This window comes from Trachypithecus francoisi, unplaced genomic scaffold (genome assembly GCF_009764315.1).
Source record: "Trachypithecus francoisi isolate TF-2019V2 unplaced genomic scaffold, Tfra_2.0 Lachesis_group5, whole genome shotgun sequence".
Taxonomy (NCBI): domain Eukaryota; kingdom Metazoa; phylum Chordata; class Mammalia; order Primates; family Cercopithecidae; genus Trachypithecus; species Trachypithecus francoisi.
The window spans coordinates 101339615-101358228 of record NW_022681470.1 but is presented as its reverse complement, the minus strand read 5'-3'; the positions used below and the strand labels follow the sequence as shown (position 1 = coordinate 101358228).

Here is an 18614-nt window from a genome sequence, read left to right as displayed (position 1 = left end):
GTGTCTGGTTTTGTACTCTCTTGTGTTTACATTTACTTACCATAACTGTTCTTCAGGTAGGTCACAAACGCGGTAAAAAAGATAAGAAAAAGGGAACTACTGTATAGCTTTCGGGTTCCTTCCGGAGTGGAATTTCTCTAAGCAGGTACTTTGCAGAGATTGTCTTTGAATTAGCCAGTGTGTCTGGTTGGTCTCTGCGTCTTTGCATATTTGGCCCTAAAACCAGAGGGACTTTTATTGTCTCTTCTGGCGGATCCCTGAAATACAAAGAGTCACCTGGACATTGATTTCACCGCCTGGACTTTGGACAGACCATATGACCATGTCTCGCGATGGAGTGCAGCTTAAGAAATAAATGACATTCCCGAAAGGAGAGAAGCTGTGGGGTAGGGCGGACACATGCAGTGATGGGGAACTGAAACCCAGGGAAAGGGGAGGCGTGTGAGGAGGAACTCGCGTGCAGATGAGGGGAGCTGTGGAGAGGGGCCTCGGACCTTCCTGTTGAGGAAGGCCCAGTCTTTGGTGGTCTGGGCAAAATGAAGGATGGGCCCCGAGTGGAGAGTAGCGTGTCCCCAAAACTCATTTCTATCACCCGCGTTTGTTTTACACTCCACCAGGCAAATCTTCTGTCCAAGGGATTCTTTTTATTGCTTCTCTTTAAGCAGCGTGGTCAGGAGGCCATGACAACCACTAGCTCTGGAGGTTTGGGGAGGAAACCTGGAAAAAGAATGCTCCAGGATCATCTGGTTTGTCCGCCCCTGTTTTCATCTACCCTTTTCCTCAGCGAAACTTACGTGGGTCCAGGATGTAACATTGCAGCTGTCACATTGGCGGATTAAGAGCCACTGACAAATCTTCCCCCAAAGGGGAAAGAGCCCCATTTGGCCCATAGCCATGGAGTCAGAAGCAAGAGCAGAATCGAAAATGCTTTTCTCTATGTCGTTCTCTCTCTCCTACCTGTGAATATCAACCTTCCACGCACGCTGGTTCAAAACCGCCTTAGTCTCTATAGGAGGTTTACCGTTTTTCACAGTTTCGGTAAACCATGTTTCCTTCTTGCTTCTACAGTTCTTCCAGGGTTGGGTTTCAGGAGCTGCTCAGCAGTGCAGGCTAGTTCTACATTCTGGTTCAAAATCATCTGTCTAGTTTTGCTACTAGGGTAAAGTTTGCCTCCTAGACCAGAGTTAAGACGTGTTCCCTCGGCTTCCATTTTCTAGAGATAACTGGTATCATTTCTTCCTTAAATGTTTAGTAGGGAAACCATCTAGACCTGGTGCTTTGTTCTGGAAGGTTGTTAAGCTTTGCTTCAATTTCAGTAATAGAGATCTATTTAGGTTATCTACTTCTCTTTGTGTGAGTTTTGGTAGACTGTGTCCTTCAAGGACTTGCTCCAGTTCATCAAGTTATCAAATTTGTGAGCACAGAATTGTTGATAATCCTCATCTGTTATCCTTTTAATGTCCATGAGATCAGAAATAAGGACCTTCTTTTCTTTTTTTTATTAGTAATTTGTATCTTCTCTCATTGTCTCTTGATTCACCAGCTAGATGTTTCTCAATTTTATTGATTATTTTAAAGAACTAACTTTTGGTTTTGTTGATTTTTCTCTCTTGATTTCTGGTTTTGTTTCCTTGATTTCTCCTCTAATTCTTAGTTTCTTGTTTTTCACTGACTTTGGGTTTCATTTGCTCTTGTTTTTTGAGTTTCCTAAATTGTAAGCTTGAATTATTAATTGTAGATATTTTTTCTTTGCTAACATATACATTGAATACTATGAATTTCTTTCTAAGCAACAATTTTCCTGCACCTAGAAATTTTGTTGTAAGTTATACACTCATTTTCATGTAATTTGTTCCAAGACTTTTCCTTGGCCCAGGTGTTATTAGAAGTGTGTTGTCTGATCTCCAATTTTAGGGTTTTCCAGCTATCTGTCTGCTATTGATTTCTACTTCAGTTTCATACTCTGAATGAAGGGCATATTTGGTATGATTTCTATTCCATTAAATGTGTTGAAATGTGTTTTATGGGCCCGAATATCGTGGATCTTGGTGAACATTCCATGTGAACCTAAAAAGGATACGTATTCTGCTCTTGTTGGATGAAGTAATCTAAAAAGTTGGTTGGATCCAGGTGACTGGTAGTGGTGTCCAGTTTCACTATATCTTTATTGATTTCCTGCCTGCTGGATCTGTCAATTACTGAAGCTGAAGTCTCCCACTGTAATAGTGAACCTGTCTATTTGTCCTTGAAGTTCTATCCGCTTTTGCCTCTCGTATTTAGATGCTCTGTTGTTAGGTGCATATCAATTAAGGATTGTCGTATCTTCTTGGAGAAGTGACCTCTTTATCATAATGTAATGACTCTTTATCCCCATGATTTTCCTCCCTCTGAAGTAGGCTCTGTCTCAAATTAATATAGCTTATATAGTTTTCATTTTTGAGACTGAATTTTGCTCTTGTTCCCCAGGCTGGAGTGCAGTGGCACAACCTTGGCTCACTGCAACATCTATCTTCCAGGTTCAAGCGATTCTCCTGCCTCAGGTTCCCAAGTGGCTGGGATTAAAGGCATGCACCACCACGGTTGGCTAATTTTGTGTCTTTAGTAGAGTCGGGGTTTCCCCATATTGGCCAGGCTGGTCTTGAACTCCTGATCTCAAGTGATCCACCTGCCTCGGCCTCCCAAAATGCAGGGATTACAGGCATGAGCCACGGTGCTTGGCTGCTTCTCCAGTTTTCTTTTGATTACGATGAGTACGGTATATCTTTCTCCATCTCTTCACTTTGAATATCTCTGTGTCTTCTTTTTTTTTTTTTTTTTTTTTTTGAGGCGGAGTCTCGCTCTGTCGCCCGGACTGGAGTGCAGTGGCCAGATTTCAGCTCACTGCAAGCTCCGCCTCCCGGGTTTCCGCCGTTCTCCTGCCTCAGCCTCCCGAGTAGCTGGGACTACAGGCGCCCGCCACCTCGCCCGGCTAGTTTTTGTATTTTTAGTAGAGACGGGGTTTCACCGTGTTAGCCAGGATGGTCTCGATCTCCTGACCTCGTGATCCGCCCGTCTCGGCCTCCCAAAGTGCTGGGATTACAGGCTTGAGCCACCGCGCCCGGCCGTGTCTTCTTATTTAAAGTAGGTTTGTTGTAGAAAACACATAGTTGGGACTCATTTTCCATTCTGCCAGTCTCTTTCAATTGGTATATTTGGACCATTCACATTTAAAGTGACTATTGATATCATTGGATTAATATGTACCGTACATGTAACTGTTTGTATTCTTTGACTTTCTTCATTGTTTTCTTTTGTGTCTTTTACTCTTTTTCTACCTTCTCTGGCTATAATTGAACATGTTATATGATCCCATTTTTTTCTTCTTCTTAAAACATGAATTTCATTCATTTTAAAAAAAGTGTTTTTGTTTTCACCCTATTGCTTGCCATATATATTTACAACTAATCTAAGTCAATGTATAAGTAATGCTATGATGCTTCATGGGTCACGCAGGTAACTTAAAAACAAAATTCCTTATTCCTTTCCTACCACCCTTTAAAACATTGCTATCATTCATTTGATGTATTCATAATGTATAATCATCCAATCTATTATTGCTATTTTCCTTGACAGACGATTATATGAATTAAAAATAAAAATAAAAAAATATTTTATTTTATCTTCATTTATTTCTTCTCTAACTTCTTTCTTTGGTGTAGATTTGTCTCTGATCTTTGTAGTTTTTCTTCTTTCTGAAGAGCTTTTTCTAACCTCTCACGGAAGACAAAATCACTGGTGACAAATTCCCTCAATATTTGTTTGTCAGAGAGTTTTTATTTCTCCTTCACGTTTGAAGGGTAATTCTACAGAATTCTAGGTTAGCAGGATTATTTTTCCTCCAACATTAAATATGTCAGCTGCATGCTGTTCTTGCTTGCGTGGTTTATGAAGAGAAGTCTAATGTAATACTCATCCTTGTTCTTCTAAGGTAAGGTGTTTTCTTTCTCTAGCTTCTCTCAAGATGTTCTTTGGTCTTTGATTTTCTACATTTTCTATACTATATGTTGTGATGCTTAATTGTATGTGTAAATTTGGCTGGGCCATGGTGCCCAGATATTTGGTCAGATATTATTCTGATGTTTCTGTGAAGGTGTTTTTTGATGAAATGAGACATTGAAATCAGCGGACTTTGAGTAAAGCAGATGACCCTCCATAGTGTGAGTTGGCCTCATCTAGTCAGGTGAAGGCCTTAATAGTATAAAACCTGACCTCCCCCTAACAAGGAGGAATTCTGCCAGCAGATTCCCTTTAGACTTGAACTGCAACTCTCTCCCCTAAGTCTCCAGCCTGCTCATCTACCTCATCAGATTTGGTCTCACCAAGCATCCACAATTATGTGAGCCAATTCCTTAAAATCAGTCTCAATCTCTTTCTCTCTCTCTCTCTCCTCTCTCTCCCTCTCTCTCCATCTTTATTTCTATCTATCTTCTGTTGGTTCTGTTTCTCTGGAGAATGTTTACTAGGATTTGCATGCCTAGGTGTACAGTTTTTAGTATTTACCCTGCTGGGTGTTCTCTGAACTTCTTGGATCTATGGCTTGGAATCTCTTATTAATTTTGGAAAAATACTTCTTTTCTTCCTGAGAGAGTTAGTTTTATGTGTCAACATGGAGAATGTTTTTGGATGAGACTAATACTTAAATTGGTGAATTTGGGAAAAGCAGATTGTTTTTCATGATGTGAGTGAACCTCATTCCGTCAGTAGGAGGCCCGACTAGAACAAAAAGACCAGCCTCTTCAAGCAAGAGGGAATAAGAGCAAATTCCCTGACAGATGACCTTTGGAATACATCTGTACCATCAGTTCTTCTGAGCCTCCAACCTGTCAGGCCACACTGCAGATTTCAAACTTCCCAGCCTCCATAATCACATGAACCAATTTCCTGTGCGGTCATTTCTCAACACCACTGGGTGATCGGTGCCAGGAACCCCTGCAGATAACAAAATCCATGGATGCTCTAGTTCCTTATACAAAATGATGTAGAATTTGCAGATAACCTACTCACATCCTCCCGTGTGCTATATAAATAGTTGTTATGTGGTATTGTTTAGGGAATAATGACAAAGAAAAAAGTCCATATATGTACAGTACAGACACAATCATAAGTTTTCAAAAAATATTTTGGAGTCAGGCCTGGTTGAATCCATGGATGCAGAACCCACAGATATGAAAGATCAAACGTAATAAATCTCTTACTCTTTCTCTCTCTCTCTATATATATATGTGTGTGTATGTGTGTGTGTAGTGTGTGTGTATTTATATATATATATAGTGTGTGTATGTATATGTATGTATATGACCTATTGATACAGTGGTAAGGAGTAGGGGAAGGAAGTGTTCTATAATCCTATGATTAGGTCTCAGTCTTGTGGTGAGCCTGTGCCCCTGGGCTGTGACCTTCAAAAGTCCTTCTCAAATTTTGTTCCCTCTTAGGTGAGACAGGATGGCTAGAGGTCGCTGGAGTTGGGTTTTTCCCTTTCCCCACATTGGTTAGACTCTGGAAACACAATTTTCTTTTGAGGGCATGTGTTTGTTAAGTAGAACAGAATGCACCGGGCATGTTTTTCAATGGTTACCTCTCCTTGCCCTCCAGAAGCATGCAAGGAGTTGTCTCCAATTCTCACCCTAAGTCTTCTGGAGACAAAACTCATGAAGATATGGGAGGCTCCCACTAGTTAGGCCCCCAGGAGTTTTTACCTCTCAGGCTGGGCTGCTGTCAGCTCCAGCAATTAGCCAATTCCCTTTAAATTATGTCTACCCAATGCTGGCTCCAGCGGTGGTTTCTGATTCAGGTAAGTTGTGATTCTCTGTATTTGCCCATGGCTCGAAGTTTCATAGGATTGGCATGTCTTAGGACCTCCATTTTCTGTTGCATATAAGTAGAGTTATTGATGTTCGGTTTGTTCAGCTTTTTTTCTGGTGAGAGTGGGAGTGATGGTTTTTAAGCGCTTTACAAGTCTAGTTGTAATTTCTGATAACCATGTGACAATTTTAGATCTCTTTAAAAAGGTAATATGTTTAATTCAGGAATTGCAAAAAGCCTTGCAGCAGCTACAAGAAGAATTGCAGAACAAGAGCCAACAGCTTCGTGCCCGGGAGGCTGAAAAATACAATGAGATTCGAACCCAGGAACAAAACATCCAGCACCTAAACCATAGTCTGAGTCACAAGGAGCATTTGCTTCAGGTGAGTTTACATGATTTCAATGAAAACCGGGCTCATAGAACTCTGAAATTTGTTTATATAATTTTAAGATATTATTCCACCTGTGTTGAGTCTCCACTATATGGAAAACATTGAGAGGTGGGAATCAAGAGGATTCAAAATAAATAGAAAATATAATTTGTGGATTAAGATGCTTCCTAACAAGTGTAAGAAACAGTACATATAGCCCTGATTTAAGCAGTCTTTTATGAAGTCTTTTATAAAGACTTAATATTCAGAAAATAGTCATTAAGCACCTCTGTGAGTCACACACTTTTCTGGGTGTTGGGAAGACAAAAGATTTGGTTACTGCTCTCAGTTTAATAGACGAAGACAAAAAACTGTACAGAAACTTCCACAGAGTCATTTTGATGATAGAATGAAAGTTTGAGGGGAAAATGGAGCATTAAGAAAATACTGATCCAGGCCGGGCACGGTGGCTCAAGCCTGTAATCCCAGCACTTTGGGAGGCCGAGACGGGTGGATCACGAGGTCAGGCGATCGAGACCATCCTGGTCTACACGGTGAAACCCCGTCTCTACTAAAAAATACAAAAAACTAGCCGGGCGAGATGGCGGGCGCCTGTAGTCCCAGCTACTCAGGAGGCTGAGGCAGGAGAATGGCGTAAACCCGGGAGGCGGAGCTTGCAGTGAGCCGAGATCGCGCCACTGCACTCCAGCCTGGGCGACAGAGCGAGACTCCATCTCAAAAAAAAAAAAGAAAATCCCTAACAGAGATCATCCAGCCACAGGCATGGGCAGGTGCTATGTATGTGCCTGGAGAAGAGGTACTAGGATGTTTCCCAGGGATCTAGTATTAGTGTCAACCCCTGGGCCCAGTCCTTTGCATTAATTTGGAGGAAGGGGGTGAAATAGTTAGCTGTCAGGTGGTGCTGGCAAGTGTGAGAGTACAGTAGGTATGAACACTGCAGTTACTATGAAAAAGGACGGTAAAGTAGTGTGAACAAACACTCATCTAAAGGACACAGACTGATATCTTGTCAATCGACTCTTTATAGCCCATCTATGGGACTGGCTATAGATCTCTGGATGAGTGGCAAACAATGGCTACTAGTTATGAACATGACATATTTTGCAAAGCTCCCTTGGAAAAATAGCACAAACTGGGGACTCGGAGCCCAGATGGTTTGACTGTCCACGGAGGCAGAACCAAAAGATCTCACTATTCTAAGAGGATGGCAGCAGCTAGAGTGGATCGGGAGAATATTACCAGTGGTAGAGATGGGAGGACAAGCCATTTTAGTGTCAGAGTCCACCATCAGCAGTAGAGACTTGCTTTGAGAGGAGAGTCAATTGGATACTAAATGCATTGTGAAGGTTTCTAAAGACATTCCTCAATCAAAATCAGGGGGTAAAGCAGTCCCTTGAATCACCTAGGCCTGTCCTTTACCTGGACACAAGTGGTACAGTAGGGAGAATCCTGAATGGCATCACCCAAAGCTTTGCATAGGCCTTAGGCCAGCAGGCATTGCACACCTTTCTCTGCTATTCCTGGTTACTGAGACTCCAATCTCCACTGTGCATCCCAGTAAGCCACCAAGGTAAACTGCTTGCCTTGATCGTCTCTCTCAGCACTCTGCAGTATATACAGTCTTGAATGTCAGTTAGGCGCTGTTACGTGGGAATCTACCTGCTTCCCTAACAGATATAGCCAGGACACAAAGTTCTCTGGTTATGACACTCCCATAATAGAGCTGCCTCCACAGCCCCTTGAAATTCTGGATCAGGGATTGGACATCTAACAGGCAGTTTTGACTGCTTGGCATGACAGAGTTCAATCCAACGAAAGGAAGACACGTTCTCTTGTGTGTAATGAATCTGCAAGTCACTTATTCAAACTATAGTAGTCCAAACTCAGACGCTGGATGTCAGGTGCCCTCAGGATTGTCTTCCTGGATCTTGACTGCAGCCACTCCTACACAGGGTGATTTCCTGGGCTGGAACCAGTTTGCAGGACTATGAGACTATGTAGACTACAAAGACTAGCTAGGCCCCAGGGCGGCGGCAGAGTAAGCCCCACAGCAATGCATTAAGCCTTCATGAAATGAGTATTCAATGAATGAGGTAGTGATTCAGTGTATATTTGATCCACTGCAACAGGTGGGAAGGGGGCAGAAGAAGCTACTTCCTAAAATAACCCTTCTTCAGACTCTTAAAGAACTGATCCTTGTTTTGAATTAAAATCTGTCTTCATTTAACTTCCAGTCCTTTGCCCTACAGATAACTGTCAGCGCCACATCAGTTCTACCCATTCTTTCACATGAAGACATATGTCATGTTCTGAGTCATCTTTCTTCGCCTCCTTCCACCAGTCCTTATCTGGTGACTCACATTTGAGCGAGCTCCAATATGTCTCTGTATAATCTTTGTTTTTTTCTTTTCTTTTTTTTTTTGAGACGGAGTTTCGCTCTTGTTGTCCAGGCTGGAGTGCAATGGCACGATCTCGGCTCACCGCAACCTCCGCCTCCCGGGCTCAAGCGATTCTCCTGCCTCAGCCTCCCTAGTAGCTGGGATTACAGGCATGCGCCACCACTCCCGGCTAATTTTGTATTTTTAGTACAGATGGGGTTTCTCCATGTTAGTCAGGTTAGTCTCGAACTTCCGACCTCAGGTGATCCCCTCGCCTCGGCCTCCCCCAAGTGCTGGGATGAGCTACTGCGCCCGGCCTGTAAATTCTCTTAAAAGAGTGGTACACGGAGTGCAGTACTCCACCTGTGGCCTGACTGATATGCAGTACAATATTATCACTAAATTGCTACAGACGGTGTGCTTTTCGTTGTTGTCACAGAAATGTATTTGGTTAGTTATATTTGTTAACGTCTCGTCTGACTTTCCAGTCTTTCCTCACTTTGTGCAGTCATATTTGCCGAGTCAAGTAAAAGTTATAACATTTAGGACACAATGCCTGACTTACTATAATTACTATTATCTTATGATCTTTACAAAACAGAATTGCCACTTAGGTCTCAGGCCCTACCTCCTTCAGCCTCCGAAATGTTCAAGTTACCTTGCACTGCATGCTTTTAGCATCGTCCCTAACAAGCCCCGCTCCTGGGGCCTCAGTGGCTGGAGCCTAGCGTCTGCCCCACCCACGCCGAGCCCGAGGCGGGGCTCTGGATGTAGCCGCTGATTGGCCGGCTGGGGCGCAGCTTGATGGCGTCGGGCTGGAGAGCCGCAGTCCCGGCTGCGGCACCAGGGAGAAGACGGACTGTGTAAGGGGGCCTGTGGCCCCAGCGTGCCGTGGCCTCGGGGAGTGTGAAGTGGAGGCAGGAGCACTCCTTACACTTCACCATGAGTTTCCTGATCGACTCCAGCATCATGATTACCTCCCAGGTGAGTCACTGCCTCCCGCCCCGACACCCGTCCGCTTCCCTTTCCCGAATCGCCCTCTCGGGTCCTCCGCGGTGCGGGCTGGTGCGGGGTCTCACTTCTCTCTCAAGCGGCCTGCGCCAGTTACTCCGGGACCCAGAGCACGAAGAGGGTGTGCGATTTGCTGCCTCCGGTTCCCTCAGACCCGGCTGTCAGGAGGCTGGCCTGCGGCCGTCCGCGGCCCCACCCGGCATCCATCCCTGGAATTTCGGTCCACTTTTGGAAGGGGTCCGCCGGCCTCCACGCTTAGAGCCGGCGCCGCCAGTTAAGGCGGCGGTCCTCAGAGCTCCTCGGAGCTTCCAGGCTGCGCCGCTGACCCTGGGCTGGGGAAGCCTGTGTGGTTCCGGGCGCGGGGTGTGCGGCACGCCAATCAGGGCTGGATACTGAGGACACGTCAGTGCAGGCTTTGTTGTTAGATGTCAAATCCTGCATCCAGGTGTGGAGAAATTTGCTGCTGCAAAGTATCAATATCAGGTTACACCTATGCTTAAAAGTTAAGATTTTGTTTTTGCACTGACGCCTCATCCTTTATCCTCTGCTTACTTACCCACACTTTTCGGATGTTTTTCTGACCCTCATTTCTCCATTGGTCACCTTCATTTGTTTGTACAGTCAACAAACATTTATCGACCATTATATAAAGCCCTGAGCGTACAAACATATAAGACACCGTCTTTGCTCAATAGAAGCTTCCTCTAGTGAGCCTCTTGCTTTTACCATGTAATCCACTGTTAATTATTGTTTCTTCCTAGCATTTATCATAGCACTGGCATCATTTATGTATGTGTTTATGATTTTGTTTTTTGAGATCCTGCCTTGTTCATAGCTGTATCCCCACTTCCAAGTGCAGGCATTCAATAAATAATTGTTGGCCAACTGTTAATATTTGTGAAGCTCAGACTACCTATTTTCCTTTTTCCCCTCGTCTTTCCAATAATTTAAAGATTTGTGTGTGTGTGTGGTTATTTTTGCTTGTTCTTTCTCTCAAATGGCAAATAACAGAAACAGTTACCTTTTGGGGCTTAAAGTGAACTAAATTTTTGTTCTTTGATTAAGTTTTTGTATTGCTTCATCTTAATACTCGTCTCCGTAGAGCGGAGCATTGCCCTTTTCTCTTCAAAAACTTTTACGATATTTAAGAAATTACGAAAGAAGGAAAAGCCATCCATGATCCTACCACTCTAATGCAATCTTTTTTTTTCATGTTTTGAATTTACCACTTTTGCTATAGTTTTCATAATTATTGTTTTTATTGGCTTCATAGTATTCAAATGTATTAATGTAAAAAAACCTGGGCATATAACTCTTCTGCTTAAAACCTTTCTAAGACTACCCAGTGCCCTTGGTGACAGCTCAGGGTTGTTTTTAACTCTAGTACCAGTTTAAGAAAAATAACAATATTTAATTAGTCTTTTTTTTCCCACTTAGAATAAAGATAAGAATGTCAGTAGAAAATTGGCTTTGCATTGCAGCCTCTAAGATTTTTAGCGTGGATATAATTGATACGTTGAACCAAGGAAGTGGCTTTCTAATTTTGTATGCCTTGTAATCATAGACTTTTACTTCACACATGCATCCACATGCAGTAATTAATTGTTAAACCTGCTCTTTACAAATGTGGAAGAAAGACCCAAAGATTCCTTTGCATGGAATGTTCTCTGTTCAAATATTTATGTGGCTACTTTATCATCATTTCAGTATTAGTAAAAATGTCACTTTAGGAAGATTTTACCTGACACCCTGCCCGAAGCTGAAGTAGATTTCCATTTCGGCTGCCTTCTTCCTCATTTCCATGTTTTATTTTCTTCTTGGCATTTATTACTATAGTTCATTTGTATGTTCATGTGTTTGTTATCTGTCCATGAAGTCCAAGATACTGTCTTTCTTGTTCTCTCCTGTATTCACCAGCATCTAGATCAGTTGTGGGCACATAGTAGAGTTGTAGTGAATATTTATTTAATAAAAAGCACTTCTCTAGAGAGGTGTGGTTACCTTGGAAACACCACCATTGCCCCCGAGCCCCTCCCCACGCATTTTTTCTGTGTTGTATTAACTGAAAGGTTTATTTGAAATGAAATCTGAAATCAAAGGTCACATATTGAATCTTGCTCACCGCGCCACAGGATGAAGTTCACACTCCTTTAGGTGGCTTTTCAGGTCCATTATGGATGGGACCCTCGCTCTTATCAGGTCCCTTATTGATAGGACTCTGGCTCTTCTCTCTTCAGCTATGGCTTTCACCATTTTATTCTTTAGACTTCCTGAACTTCTTTTAGTTCCCTAACCTGGCCATGCTGTGGTGCCTCCAGATTTCCAGAGTGTGTTTTCTTTTTCTGAGCCTTTTCCTTATATCCCTCCCCTTTCAGCCTTCAGATCTCAACTTGAACATCCAAGAAGCTTCCCCTAGAGTGGACTAGATGTCCCTGTACATACTGCCATAGTACCCTTCACCTACTTCCCCTGTAACAACACAGTCACATTGTTTTGTAATTACTGGTTTATCTCCTCCGTAGATTATAAACTCCTTGAGAGTAGCATTCATGCTCTCTTGTTTGCCATTCTATCCTTTGGACCTGGCACATACTAGGCACTAATAAATACTTGTTAGATGATTAAAAGGGTGAATAAATGATCCAAGAAAGGTGTCTTTTATAGTTAATTCTTTAATAACTACCCTGCTGATGGCCATTTTTTTTTTAACAGTAGCTAATTTTCAACCCAGAAGTCACTTTTATAAAAGCAACTGTGATCTAACTCATGTTTTGAGCCCTCTATACAGTCATTAAGACTTATCAGTTCCAGAGTACACTCTTAAGTCCTAAGGTCAAGATTTTACTCTGTACAATTCTGAAAGTATTAAGTCTCGTTTTTAATAAGAAGCTATGCGCCTTCCATTTTATTTGCAAAGCTATTTGAAATTGCATTTTGCTTCTGCATTCTTTTTGGATCCTCTATAATCTTGCCAGAATTTGTGTTTATCTTGGATGTAAACGAATTCTCCAGCTACTTTTGTGTATGTGTGTAGTTTAAAAGTCTTTTTTTTTTTCAACTTTTATTTTATTGTAGATTTGGTATTTGTGCTGGGTATATTGTGGGAGCTGAGGCTTGGTATACAAATGATTCTGTCACCCAGGTACCATGTGCATAGTACTCAATAGTTTTTCAGTCCTTCCACTTTCTCCCCTCCCCTGCCCCCAGGTAGTCTCCAGTTTCGTTTTTTGCCATCTTTATGTTGGTGAGTACCCAATATTTAGCTCCCACTTAGAAGTGAGAACATGGGGTATTTGGTTTTCTGTTCTTGCATTAATTTGTTTAGGATGATGGCCTCTAGGTGCATCTGTGTTGGTGCAAAAGACATAATTTTGTTCTGAAAGTCTTTTTACACTTTCTTTGTCAATGTGAAAGGAGGCCACAATAAAATATTAAAGGTATGTATCTGTTTCACTTTTCTTCCATTCCCCTCCCCACCATATAAACTTAAACTTTTTGCTTGTTTTCTCTTCCTTGTCTAAAGTTCCATTTCACAGCAATCTTGTTTTTTTGTGTTTTTTTTTTAATCATCCATTTCCACTATACATACCATTCTCAGTCCTAACTACCCAACCTCTCTGTTTTCAGTAGTGGCTTCGTAAGTCATATGAATATGGTCTCTAAACTCTGAATTTACATTTGTCTCCACAAGTGACCATTTGTAATAGCCAAAGGATATTGTGGCATTTTCTCCTAATCTGCTTGACTCTTTCCTTTTCTACTTGATCTAGATGCTTGGATCCAACTTACTTTCTTACACCCTCTTGTTCGTTTACCTTCATATATATATAAGTCCATACTTGGATCATTGCTATAGTTTGTCTACTAATACAGAGGCCTGAAGGCTACTGTAGAAAATCACACAGCTGTGTAGTTTTTTGCCAACGCCATGAGTTTAACCCTCAACTCACTGAATTATTCCTTTTTTGACCTTAATCAGCTACTTGTTTCATTCCTCTCAAAGTTTCTCTGAATCTTTGTCACTCTCCTCAAAGCTGCCTTTTCTATACTCACCTGTCTTACTCTTAACAGATAACCTTGCCTTGTACTTACTCAACAAAAGTGAAGCCAAAAGGTATGATCTCCTACTATGAATACTTTCTGCATAATCTAAAAGGTTATCTGTGTTCACAACCATTCTCACCTCCTTTCCTTCCATTTCAGAAAATGGGGTTCCCCTACTCCAGTTTAAGGCCATTTTACTTACCTTTGATCTTAGAGTAGCTTATTTTGAAGTGGTTAAAAGCACAGATTTTCTAAACAGACAGACTCAATAAGAGCTGAAAACATAATATTAAAAAAAAAAAGCACAGATTTTGGAGTCAGACAGGCTTGAGTTCAATCTTGATTCTGACACTTACTATAAATTGATTAACTTCTCTAAACCTCATCTTTCTCTGTGAAAATAAGACAATCAAACCTACCTTACTGGGTTTTTAATGATTTCTATAAGATTATAATGCTAAGTACTACTTAGAGAGCCTGGAATATAGTAAATGCTCAATAAAAGTTACCTAATAATAATAATAAATTAATAGTATCAGTTCATCCTCTAGCATTCCATCATCCTTCTTATCTTTTTCTCCTTACTTGACTGCTTTCTTTCCCCTTGGCCAATAAACTGTCCCTTTATTCCACATTCTTCTCTAGCCTATTATCTAGTGTTTTCTTTTTTTCTCATTCCTGGCCCTCCCTAGAGTAATTTGCATTTACTATCCCCACTGCTTTAGCTCCCATTCATTCTGACCTGCTACACTCTGGTTCTTGCCCCTACCTCACCATTCAAACTGTGTTCCTTATCCTCTAGTCTTTTCTTCTTGGCACATTGCTCTCCTTACTGTAGATACTGTTCCCGGGTGATCTCGTGTACTTTGATGGTTTCAACTCATAAGTATATCTTAGACCTGCCTTCACAATCTGTCTTTTATTCAGGTGCTTGCTGGATATCTTGACCCATCTTGCTGGCTGTCCCTCAGGCCCTTAGTGTGTTCAAAATGAGCTCATCATTTTCCCCATCCTCTGCCCTCTTTCCTAAACCTCTTCTTTCTCCAATATTCTTTATATAAATTGGGTAGCTTCACTATTCATCCTGTATTCCAAACTAGTCATCCTTGACTTCTCCCTGCTGATTTTACCTTCTAAATAGTTCTCCAATCTGTCATCTCCTCTTCTGTCACCAAATGTCTTAATTCAGGGCTTTATCATCTTTCATCTGAACTCCCATAATACATTTCTATGATGTTTCTCTTCCTACAATGTTGTTTCCTTCAAATACGTCTTCCACACAGCCACCATACTGCTCTATATAATGTAAAACAAATCAGACCATGCCACTTCCCTGCTTAAATAACCCTCACCACCTACAGACTATAATCTAAGCTCGTTAGGGTAGCCTTCAAAGCTGTCAGTGATTGGACATCCACTCCTCCTGTCTAGCCTCATTTTTAACCTCTTCCTTCTTTGAATCTCATCTTCTAGCAGCACCAAACCATGTGTGGTTCCCGGCATATACCATGCTATTCACTCTGCGCCTTTATTCATGCCCTTTGCTATCTGGAAAGCCCTGTCCTCCTACCCCTACCACCTGTTTTTACCCTACCTAATTCATTTTTTTGTTGTTCATTTGTTTTGTTCTGAGACAGGGTTTCGCTCCGTCACCCAGGCTGGAATGCAGTGACGTGCTCACGGCTCACTGTAGCCTCCACCTGCCAGACTCAAGTGGCCCTTCCACCTCAGTCTCCCCATAAGCTGGAACTACAGGCACGCACCACCACACCTAGCTAATTTTTGTGTTTTTTTGTAGAGATGGGGTTTCACCATGTTGCCCAAGCTGTTCTCAAACTCCTGGGCTGAAGCGATCCACCCACCTTGGCCTCCCAAAGTGCTGGGATTACAGGCATGAGCCACTGTGTCCAGCCTCCCTACTTGATTCTTATTCATCCTTTGAGAGGGTGATTTTTAATATGTTAGGGGTGGTGGAAACCTTTGAATGTGTGATGAATACCTTGAAACCATTCTAGAAAAATACACATAATCCCAAAATTTGCACACAATATCAGGTTGTAACCCCAAATTAAAACTTCCTTCAGCTCAGGCATTATCTTCTCCAGAAAATCTGTCCTAAGCCCCTACAGATTGGTTTGGTCTCCCTCTTTCATATTGTTTTACAATATCATGTATGTATTTCTATCATTGCACGTCCATATTATGTTATAGTTATTTATGTAGTGTCTTCACTATATTGTGAGCTTGTAGAGGGTAGTAACCGTCCTACTCATCTTTGTATCCCCAGCACCTAGCATAGCACATAGGAGTTATTACAGAAGATTTAAGATTGAATGCTGAAGAATAAACCATCTTTTATGTAGACCACTTAGCCATTCAGCAAGCACTTATGGAGAGGCTGCTACATACCAGGCTTTGTGCTGGATGCCAAGGATACAAAGATTACAAGACAAACATGGTTTTTGTCCTCATAGAGCTTATAATCTAATGTCAACAAATATTTAAATCAGGCATTACAAAACCATATGGTAAGCACTTTGATGATGGAAGTACAATGTAGAATAGGATTATATAAAAAGAGCAATTTATCTGTGTTTGGGAGGGCAGAGAGGGCCTTCCAGGAGTAAATAGCATAACTGGGAGAGGGCTGGAGAGAATTTCCTGTCAGAGGACATTTACAGAGGTCTCGATGTGAAAGAATATGGGTCTAAAGAACCAAAGGAAGTTCCAGGGGGCTGAACACATGAGTTTGCTAGGCAGCAGGGGCATGATAAGAAGCTAAAGTAGTCTGTGCTAAACTACTGAGTTTACACTTGCTCAGTAAAGTAGTCCCTAGGAAGACATAAAATCATTTTATTCATAAAGGTCCTAGCCAGTTTAAGAAGAAAAGATTAGTCGTGTCAGTGCATGTCTATGTATAGAAAGTTCTATTTACTACAGACCAGCTTTGTCAGCTGTCATGTGGCTACGGTCTCTGCCAGTTTGAAACAAAACTGACAAAAGAGGGATCCTGCAATCTCTCGGCTTTACACTGAGATGAAAACCACTTGATGTAGATTAGGCAGGATGGTGGAGAAGCTAAGAAAACTCTCTGAAGGAAACAGATATAAAAAATATTAGGCTTTCTACTACTTCTCTAATTTTGGTCTCAACTCCTCTCCCCTGAAGTTTTTATTTTTTAAATTGATTTATTTTTATTTATTTTTGAGACAGGGTCCCACTCTGTTGCCCAGGCTGGAGCACAGTGGTGCAGTCATGGCTCACTGCAGCCTCAACTTCCTAGGCTCAGGTGATCTTCCCACCTTTGCCTCCCAGGTGGCTGGGACTACAGGCACACCCCACCACCCCCAGCTCATTTTTATGTGTGTGTGTTTTTTTGTAGAGATGGATTTTCACCATGTTGGCCAGGCTGGTATTTTTTTAAAATACTCGCAATCAGGGATCATCCATAAGAAGCAAGTCTCACTCTGACTCCTTTTCTTTTTTTTTTGAGACCAAGTCTCACTCTATCACCCAGGCTGTAATGCAGTGGCACGATACTGGCTATCTGTAACTTCTGCCTCCCAGATTCAAGGGATTCTCATGCCTCAGCCTCCGGGAGCAGCTGAGATTACAGGTGTCCACACCCATCTAATTTTTGTATTTTCAGTACAGACGGGACTTCACCATGTTGGCCAGACTGGTCTCGAGCTCCTGGCCTCAGGTGATCTGCCCACCTTATCCTCCCAAAGTGCTGGGATTACAAGTGTGAGCCACCACACCTGGCCACTGACTCCTTTTCTATTTGCGAACTTCTCTGGCTCATGTAATTATTATCATAAGATTATGGGAAAATATGTACTTCCATTTTTGTCTTGAAGCATACTCTGTAACATGTATAACTTAAAACATCCAAGAACATTTAAACATTTATTTCCAATGTCATAAGCTTTAATAAGTAGGTCTTGTAAGAGTAGATCTTTTTTTTTTTTTTTTGAGACGGAGTCTCGCTCTACCGCCCAGGCTGGAGTGCAGTGGCCGGATCTCAGCTCACTGCAAGCTCCGCCTCCCGGGTTTACGCCATTCTCCTTCCTCAGCCTCCCGAGTAGCTGGGACTACAGGCGCCCGCCACCTCGCCCGGCTAGTTTTTTTGTACTTTTTTTAGTAGAGACGGGGTTTCACCGTAGTAGCCAGGATGGTCTCGATCTCCTGACCTCGTGATCCACCCGTCTCGGCCTCCCAAAGTGCTGGGATTACAGGCTTGAGCCACCGCGCCCGGCAAGAGTAGATCTTATCTTTAATCCCTGAAATAAGTTAACCGTCTAGTTAGCAGACCTTTTATCATAAAAGAGTTTCTGTAACACATTTCTCAAAAGAAAATATATATTGACATTCTATCTTCTTTCTCTTCCAGATACTATTTTTTGGATTTGGGTGGCTTTTCTTCATGCGCCAATTGTTTAAAGACTATGAGGTGAGAAGAAATAATTTTGTTATACTTACACTATATGAATTTAGATTGACAAGAAAAATGTCTCCATTAAAGAAACATTATGTTCATTTCCAAGATAGGAAGCTTTTACCAAATAGGTACTATATAACTATTAGATTGGAGAATATAATTAGGCTTAATTGATTTAAAAGGGGGGAAAAAAGGCAAGCCAAATATAGCCCAGAAGTTAGGAGAAAGGAATGTTATGCCTTAGTCATATCAGGATATGCACCAATAGCAAATAGTTATTCTGCAGGAGAGAATTTAATTCATAATGTCTCACAAATGTTCCCTTTCATTTGTCTATCTGGCCCTGAATTGCCAGTCTTATATTCTAAGTTAATACCAAAATCCCAAGGCTATCAGGGGAACCAGCCCCCTATATTTCAACATAGGTTCTTTCTGTTTTCCCTAAGTGTTGGCCAGTCTCAGAAATAAAGAGAAAGAGTACAAAGAGAGAAATTTTACAGGTGGGCC

General features: G+C 41.8%; 1 protein-coding gene across 4 annotated transcripts in view; it reads left to right on the top strand.

Annotated features, from left to right (window-relative positions):
* The first annotated feature begins 9379 nt into the window (after positions 1 to 9379).
* The window catches only part of GPR89A (G protein-coupled receptor 89A), a 62813-nt gene continuing 53578 nt past the window's right edge, over positions 9380 to 18614 (top strand). For 2 of the 4 annotated variants that reach the window (XM_033197899.1, XM_033197894.1), the window contains exons 1-2: positions 9380 to 9595; positions 18060 to 18119. Coding sequence is in view for 3 of the 4 variants with exons in the window: in XM_033197894.1 (XP_033053785.1) it covers positions 9554 to 9595; positions 18060 to 18119 (102 nt within the window). In the remaining variant the exon portion in view is untranslated. Of the gene's footprint in view, positions 9596 to 12829; positions 12867 to 18059; positions 18122 to 18614 lie in introns of those variants that run through there. The other 2 variants (XM_033197895.1, XM_033197898.1) reach the window with 2 other exon arrangements.